We start from the raw sequence: 9,405 nt of genomic DNA, 5'->3' as shown, positions 1-9,405 counted from the left end.
CAATATTCGTGTTTTTGTACCCAAAAAATCTGGGATTTCAGGCTTTATAACCGAAATACAATGGATTTGCTATTGTCTATTTCCTTGTTTTCTTGCTTCTTTTCTGCCCCTTTTTGTTTTTTTTCTTCTTTTGACTTTTGCAGGTGTAAGTGGAGCAAGTAAAGCAAGTGGTGGTGGCTAGGTTTTTTTTTTTCTTGGCTGAAAATTAGTTAAGGTTGTGGGCTAATTGGGCTTTTAGGGTTTTAATAATTGGGCTGTAATTGGGTTTGGTCTAATTTGGGCCTGCAAATTGGGCTTGTACAACTTTGACACTCATGAAAAATAGGATTAATATATTAAAAAGTCCTTATAAAATAATTTAATAATCAATTGAGCCCTTAATCAAATATAAGTAATCAATTAACCCCTCAAAAAATAATATTTCATGTAAGGCTTGAACGTCTGTTAACTTTGCCACATAGCACATCAAAGTTGTGCCAAGTGGCGAAATATGATAATTTCTCTTTAAAATGTTTAAAAAATAATACAAAATTCTAAAATATTCTAAAATTAAAAAAATTATAACTTGAAATTTTTAAAAAAATAAAATTTTCAAAAATTCTAAAATTAAAAAAATTAAAAATTTTAAAAAATAATATAAAATTATTAAAAGTTAAAAAAGTTAAAAAAATTATATAAATTCCCATTGAATTTTTTTATAAATTTTCAAAAATTATAAAATTTATTGAAAATAATAGAAACTTATTTAAAAAATATGAAAAATAACAAATTATATTTTTTCGGAGTCATCTTTGAGATTGATCAACTTGTCAATATCATCAATATAAGCATTAGTGCCATGTGCGAACTTAGTGCTATCGTTGGGGAACCTAAACCTAGGGATGCTAATGGACCGAGGCGAGGTAGGTATTGCTAAATCAGCTACCGCTTCGTAATTGGCATACTTTACTCCTCTACTCGCACTGCTTCACTATGGATGTATAATATTGAAATTTATTACCACCTCCATAGATATTAGGTGTATCCCTCTTCGCCTCACCCCGCTCCACTTCACTTTAATTGTTGCTACTTATCTTTATTTTTTTTCATTTTTTAAAGTGAAGTAAATATTTAAACATAATTCTTCAAAAAAATTTAAACATAAAATATATGATTTCTTTTCTATACTACGTTATTACATTTTTATCCATTTAATAGTTTATATATACAAGGATAAAATGGTAAGTATATATAGTGGAGCGGGTCGGAGTGGGGCAATCAATTACTATAACCGCTTTATATCCACTATCCAAAAGAAAAAATTCACCCCACCCCACCCCGCCCTGCACCGCATCCACTTTTCAAATAAAAAAATTCGCTTCAAATTTCAAAATCCAAAGGTAATTCGGGTTTCACCATCTCTACCTAAACCTCTCCCATTTTACCTTAACCCGATTTTGGTTCTTTTTCTCGATGTTCAACTCTTTATGTGGAACGTTAGCAAACCATACAAACTCTTTATAATTTTATATAAAATTTCAATATTTTTTTTCCATTTTTAATAATTTTTTTGCAATTTTTGTTTTTTTTGAAATTTTATATTGAATTTTAATAAATTTTAATATTTTTATAATTTTTTCCAGTTCTTATAATTTTTATTATTTTTGAAAATTCTAATTTTTTATAATTTTTGAAAATTCTAAATTTTTTATGACTTTAGAATTTCTTTTTGAATTTTTTATGTTATTTTAAACATTTTAAAGGAAAATTATTATATTTTGCCACGTGGCATAACCCTGGCATACCATGTGGTGAAGTTAATGGATGTCATGGGCTAATATAGAAATTGATTTTTTTGTGGGCTTAAATTGCTCATATTCAATTTAAGGCTCAACTGGTATTGTTTTCGATTGAGGGCTCAATTGATTATTAAATTATTTTAGTGGGGCTTTTTGATATATTAAGCTGAAAAAAAAGAATAAAATAAAAAAAAAAAGCAATAAAAATATTAAACTAACTTTGACACTAATGTAAGTTGAGATCCAAAGTCTGACTTAATAAAAACAAGAAAGTAATAAAAATATTAAAACATAACACGACACTCGTTGAAGTCGAGGTTTGAAGTTAAACTTGTCAATTTAAATTCTCTTTCTATCTCCCCTTTCGATCTTAAGAAGGCTTAATAACAAAAAATTTATACTGACCTCGACACAGTCAATATACTCCTCTAAACAAATAACATATTCTAAAAAAAGCTTCTAGAAAAATATATTATAAAAATAATGATTTTTATATTATTAAAATAAAAAAAACTAGATAATTGTCTTATTTAAAATACAAATCAATCTCTATAACACCCTAGTTTTGGTGAGTTTAAAGTTTTGGCGCATAGCAGTAAAAAGTTTGTATGGCATAGTGTAATTTGCCTAAATGATTATTTGGCGTAGATGTGTGGATGTATAGCAACCTCCACGAGAGTAAGTAAGAGTTTAATTTCCTGATCTTCTACTATATATTAATGAGAAGTCTGTGTTAAGTGGTTAAGAGTATGTAATAGCCTACCTGATGAAGTCTTAGTATCCAGTTACTGTTTAATGAGATAACAGCCTGGTAGAGAGATGATTGCGAAAGAAGTACTTGCCAAAGGCGTAGTACACCATGTTATTAGAGTAACAATGCTAGTTGCATTGTGAGTATAGTAGTTATGATCCCTTTGGTTAGAGTAACCAGGTATTGTCCATATTAGATTCTTATTTATATTTGTATTTACAATTGTAGACCATTAACGGAGATATTTTGAAAGGATGTAACACGTGTCAAGTTTCTATGGGAACATGGGTCCTATCTGTAAATAAATATTAGTTAAATGGGCTAGAGAGAGGAAGACGTTTTATCTTCTTCTTTCCTTTGAAAATACTGATGTGGCTTTCTTTGGAAGTGCCCTTGGGTTAGAATTAAATATTAGATCTAGAGTAGAAGATTATTTCGTATTCTGATGATTATTTCAGTTATGCAGGTGGAATTTTGAAGAGTAAGTTGTTAATTTTGGTTGAACGTTAAGATTAAAGAAAAATGGGCTTTATAAAGGGTTGTCTATGTAACATCTCAAAATTGGGTCTAATTGGAACAGTGGCTTTGTGACCACAAATCTGTTGTCAAAATATTTATTTTATGATTATTATGAGGCCTAAAATATGAAAGTAAGCATGTGTTAAAGTTTCATAAAGAAATTCTTAGTGTAATGTGTCCAATTGGAAATTATGGACCAAAATGAATAAATTGCAAAACTTGGATTCTAGAAGAAATTTGCATGAAATTGCTTTATATTATTAATTAGAAGGTCTTAAAGAGTAATTTTCACAATTTCTAAGTTTTTGGACAAAAATCGGCATGCATAGAAAATTTTGGAAGTTTAGTAAATAAGAGCATTTTGGTCTTTTGGCAATAAAATCAATAAAAAGGGAAAATGAAGGAAAAAATCAGCCATTCTTCTCCCTCTTGCTTCCAAAATTTCAAAGGACACCATAACTAGGGGTTCTTCACTTTCCAAGCTTAATAGTAAGTGACTCCTAGTCCCGTTTTTAATGTTCTTTGTATTTTTGAGATCCTTGTAACATGTTCTCTCCATTTCTACCCATATTTTAAGCTAGGTTTCATGTATGCAAAATGACCCATGTGTGACATGCTTATTCTTTGATGATTTATGGGGGAATATGAAAGTTAGATATGTGTTAAACATCTTTTCCTAAATGATTTTCATGAAAACCCTTAAAAGGACATTTTTGCAAAAGGTACAAAATATGTGGTAGAAATGTGAAATAGAGGAAAATGTGGGCTAGTATGAGTTTATAATACATTTGGCTAGGCTTGGGTAACCAAGTAATTGCATGTATTTCATTTTACAAGCCTAGGGACTAAGTTGTAAAATTTTGAAATATTAGGGGCAAAATGGTCATTTTACCCGGGGTGAAATTTAGGTCCTAGATAAATAACATGAGGTATTAATAATTTATTTTTACTGATATAGACCCTAAGGAACTGATTTCGAAGATCGATCGTGGAAAATAGAAGGTTTTGGAATAACTGAAATACGAAACCTAAGCAATTATCAGGTAAGTTCGTGTAACTTGAATGTAAACTATCTTTAAAATACATTAAAGATGTATGTACATGTATGAATTATAATAGTAATATTTATTGTATGACAACTCATGAAATATTAATGTTATGATTAAATGTCTCAGTTGAATAAAAGGGGATGTTTGGTGCATTACTCGAAAACGAAATAATGGTATAAAGGATCTAGCCCGAACAATGATCCTATAATGATCTAGCATCCCGAAGAATATGTGTGTTTTGACGGATTTAGCCCGGACGGTTAATCTGAATAGGATCTGAATTTAGCCTGGACTGGTAATTCAAACCTGAACTCGTAGGAGTATATGTCATTGTAAGGGATTTAGCCTGGACTGGAAATCCCGACATTACTTGGTGAGTTATGTTGTAAGGGATTTAGCCTGGACTGGTAATCCCGTCATAAAAGTGAGGTCCACGGGAGTGCGTATTTAAAGGATCACTTGTATGATTTGATGGTAAACGAGATATCCATCGAGATTCCAAGAAATTCGATGGGATTAAAATGTTAAATAGGAATTGACATGTGTGAATTGATGAACTCATCTATGAAAGATGTTACATTGCACTGGCATGAGATTAACTTGATGGTTGAGTACATGTGATAGGAAATTTTACTATGAAAGTTTGGCCTGAATGTCTTGTATGATTGCATGTTAAATACTCGGTAAGTTTACTTTCCCGTTATCCGGACTTACTAAGCATGTTAATGCTTACCCCCTCTTCTTTCCCTATTTTACAGAGCTCGTAGACTTGTGAAGATTGGAAGACGATTGGAGCATTGTCGACACTATCAACTTGTTTTGCTTTGGTATATAGATACTTTATTTTGTTTCAATGATATGTATAAGTTTTGGTTATTTTGTGATATGTGTCATTGGTTGGCCTATGTAAGGGCTTAAATATTAAACTTATTCTTTTTGTATATGGCCATAAGACATGGCTCATTTTGATGTAGGCTATGACCTACTAATTGTGCTTGTTTGTGGTATATTATAAATAGACATATGAAATGTGGCCAAATCACTTGGGATGGTTAGGTCATAATTGACAATGAGTTATAACAATGAGCCAAGTCTAAATGTGATCTTGAATGAGATGTAAATCCCAAATACAAAGAGGATAAATTAGCATGTACATAACCAATAGGATGAGGTTAACACGCAATAGACCATTTATGGTAGTACTTGGGCATATTTAAGCCATGTTAATCTTCATTGAGATTCACTAATATGAGTGGTTATTGAGAGTGACCATTGGCTTAGATTTGTATCCTCGAAAAAGGTCCATACGGATAGACACATGGGCGTGTGTCTAAGCCGTGTGTGACATACGGTCTGCCCCACGGGCGTGCGGTATGGCCGTGTGTCCCCTGCACCTAAAATTTTTAGGTCAGAATACATGGTACTAAACACACAGGTAGAGACACGACCATGTGTCTCAACCGTGTGGAGGACACGGCCTAACATACGGGCATGTGTCTTGGCCGTGTAACCCTAAATGCATGATGACATCATAAACATAATGCTCAAGTTTTTGGGCTCGGGCGACAACACGGGCGTGTCTAGGCCGTGTGAAGTACACGGGCTAAGGACACGGGCGTGTGCTAGGCTGTGTGAAAACCCCTGTAGGTTCGAAATGAGAAATAAATTCAATTAATTCCACACGGGTAAGAGACACGGGCGTGTCCCAAAGCACATGGGCGCGTGCATTGCCTCCACATAGACATGTGAGGCTTAACCTAGGAAATTTTCCAAAAACTTTCTTAAGTTCTCGGTTTAGTCCCGGACCATTCTCAATGTATGTTTTGGGCCTCGTAGGTCCATAATAAGGATATTATAAATATGATTGATTGGTTTTAATTTGGAATGAAATTTTATAGCCTGAAATTTTTTTGAAAATGTCATGTTCGTGCACAATAATGCCCTGTACCTTGTCCCGGTCTCGGGTACGGGTAAGGGGTGTTACATTTAGTGGTATCAGAGCTATAATTTAGTTGGTTTTAAGACTAACGTAGCATATGTCGAGTATATCTATAAATGCCATTATAGAAGTTATGATAGTGTGACATCTTCTAATCATTTTTAATTGTATTTGAATATAGTAAATATCTTCCAATCAAGCTCAAGATGAGTCCGAATGAGCCGAGATCCATGCTTTAGCTTCCGTTCAACGAGCTACTGCTAGTAGTATTAGAAGGCCTATATCTGAAAGTCGAAAAGAGGAAAGAGCTGCCTTCTTTGAGATGATAGATGAATGGTTTGTGGATTATTTGAGAAATCGCCCCAATATACCACGACCTCTTCTACCCCCTGCTCGACCTGAAGGAGAAGTGCCACAAGGTGTGGTACCCGTGAGAATTGGTAAGGCCCCTATGGACAAACTTAGGAAATACAGAGGTGAAGAGTTTAGGGCCACAATTGATGATGATCAGGAACGTGCCGAATTTTGGCTTAAGAATACCATGAGAGTTCTCAACGAACTGTCATGTACTTCTGAGGAAAGTTTGAAATGTGCAGTGTCGCTATTGAAGGACACTGCATACCATTGGTGGAAGATCGTATCCTCAGTAGCACTGAGAGAGAGTATCATATGGGAATTCTTTCAAGCGGAATTTAGGAAGAAGTATATCAGCCAAATGTTCTTGGACCAGAAGCGGAAGAAGTTCTTGGTACTCAAACAAGGAAACAGAACCATGTCAAAATATGAAAGAGAGTTCGTGAGACAAGTCAGTATGCAAGTGAGTGGGTCCAATCAGAGGTAGAAATGTGTAAACGCTTTGAAGATAGTCTGAATGAAGAAATCAAATTGTTAATCGGGATTCTTAAAATAAGGGAGTTGGCTACATTAGCCGATCAAGCCAAAAAGGCTGAGGAACTGAATAATGAAAGAAAGCGAGTAAAGAGAGAAGCTAGAGCTTCGAGTAAGAAATCTAATGGCAGAACACACTCCTTTCCTATGAAGAAATCGAAGAGTCAACAAGAACGCTCCACTGCATCGGTGGGATATTCGGGCAAAACAAGAAGCTTTAAACGATACAACCCAAAGTCTTCCTCCCCTAAGGTAACTAGTGTGGGGAGTATAGATGATCAAAAGTCAAGATGTAAAAGCTGCAACAAGTTTCATTTTGGGGAATGTTGAATGAAGAGTGGGGCATGTTTTAGATGTGGTTCCCTTGACCACTTCCTTAAAGATTGCCCGGGCCCCAAAGTCTAATGTTCCTAATCCTCGAGGTAGACCACCATGACATATTGGAAGTGCAAGTGGTAGTCGAACTGTTGTCAAGGATACGACTGCAAAATTTGAGGCTCAAGCCTCAGCAAGGACTTATACGATACGCGTTAGAGAGGAAGTTTCAACTCTCGATGTCATTACGGGTACATTTTCTCTTCATAATACTCATGTCATTGCCTTAATTGATCTGGGATCGACCCATTCCTATATATGCATGAAATTGGGGTCTAGCATGAACATGTTTGTGGAATCAACGAAATTTGTAATTAAAGTGTCGAACCCTCTAGGCAAGTCGATATTAGTAGATAAAGTTTGTAAGAATTGTCCTTTGACGATTCAAAGACATTATTTTCTGGAAAATCTTATGCTTTTGCTATTTGACGATGTGATAGTTAGGTCATAACTGGCAATGAGTTATAACAATAAGCCAAGTCTAAATGTGTTCTTGAATGAGATGTAAATCCTAAATACAAAGAGGATAAATTAGCATGTACATAACCGATGAAATGGGGTTAACATGCAATAGACCATTTATAGTAGTACTTCGGCATATTTAGGCCATGTTAATCTTCATTGAGATTTACTAATATGAGTGGTTATTGAGGATGACCATTGGCTTAGATTTGTAGCCTCCAAAAAGGTCCACATAGATAGATACACGGGCATGTGTCTAGGCCTTGTGTGACATACGGGAAAGCCCACGGGCTTGTGGTATGGTTATGTGTCCCCTGCACCTAGAATTTTTAGGTCAAAATGCATATTAGTAAACATACGGATAGAGATACGACCATGTGTCTCAACCGTGTGGAGGACACGGCCTAGCACACGGGCGTGTGTCCTTGCCGTGTGACCCTAAATGCATGATGATGTCATAAATAGAGTGCTCGAGTTTTTGGGCACGGGCGACAACATGGGCGTGTCTAGGCCGTATGAGGTACACGGGCTAGGGACACAGGCGTATGCTCGATCGTGTGAAGACCCTTGTAGGTTCAAAATGAGAAATAAATTCAATTAATTCCACACGGGTAAGGGACACAGGCGTGTCCCAAAGCACACGGGCATATACATTGCTTCCACACGGGCGTGTGAGGCTTAACCTAGAAAATTTTCCAAAACTTTCTTAAGTTCTCGGTTTAGTCTCGGACCATTCTCAATGTATGTTTTGGGCCTCGTAAAATGTGCTTATCGACCCTTATGGTAAGTGTTACAAGCCCAATTTTTCCAGCCCATTTTATAACCCCTAAACCCAATTACAAGCAAACCCAAAACCCTAGCCCAAACCAATAATAAAAAAAAGAAAGGAAAAACCCTAGCCGTACTTGTCCCATCGCCCATACTGTCTGCCTCCACCAACCTTCTGTCATCGCTGTTGACCCCTAGCCTGGAAACAGATCAAGAAAAAAGGAGAGATTGGAAACAATAACACGCAAAAGGCAGAGAACATGAGAAAAAAGAGGATAATATCATGTATTCGGCTATATATAGCCAAAGAAAAAATGTAACCGGGGATCTTTTTTTGGATCTTTTTTTCCTTTACGGAGACAGGCATACAAGAAATCGAAAAAATTATAGAATTTGAAAAAACCGGATTCAAGCTAAACAAGGTGGTTCCTTTATTCTGTTAATCGTTTTTTTTCTTTACAAGTTGATTCAACACGCATATACATATATTCAAAAAGAAAGGAGGCATCTTTACCTTTCTAGAAGTCGGAGAAGTCGAAGCCGAACGGTTTCTATGGCTTGATCTGACCTCCTAAGGGGTTTCTGATGGTTTGGAACTCGGGGCCAGGATGAGGGAGGTGAGAGGATCGATTTGGGGAACTTTTTGCATCTCCGACCGCCGTACACAGCGAATGCCGGCAACCGACGGGCACCAATTCAGCGACCAAACATCGCCTGGGCCAGGCTCCCTCATTTCTCTCTTTCTTTTTTTTCTCTGCACTGATAAATGACAATTTTCTTCAAAGAATTTTGTTTTTATAAACCCCTGGTACGGCGTCATTTTGGGGAAAACATTTAATACCCAAAACGGCGTCGTTTAATCACCTGACCTGAACC

The 9,405-nt window shown here is 35.6% G+C and overlaps 1 protein-coding gene across 1 annotated transcript; it reads left to right on the top strand.

Annotated features, from left to right (window-relative positions):
- The first annotated feature begins 6,358 nt into the window (after nt 1–6,358).
- On the top strand, nt 6,359–6,877 carry LOC107958775 (uncharacterized). The gene has a single exon (XM_016894644.1). The coding sequence runs from the start codon at nt 6,359–6,361 to the stop codon at nt 6,875–6,877; it is 519 nt and encodes a 172-aa protein (XP_016750133.1).
- The last annotated feature ends 2,528 nt before the right edge of the window (nt 6,878–9,405 follow it).

The sequence above is a fragment of the Gossypium hirsutum genome, chromosome A11, assembly GCF_007990345.1.
Source record: "Gossypium hirsutum isolate 1008001.06 chromosome A11, Gossypium_hirsutum_v2.1, whole genome shotgun sequence".
NCBI classification, from domain to species: domain Eukaryota; kingdom Viridiplantae; phylum Streptophyta; class Magnoliopsida; order Malvales; family Malvaceae; genus Gossypium; species Gossypium hirsutum.
This window is presented reverse-complemented; position numbering and strand designations above follow the sequence as displayed.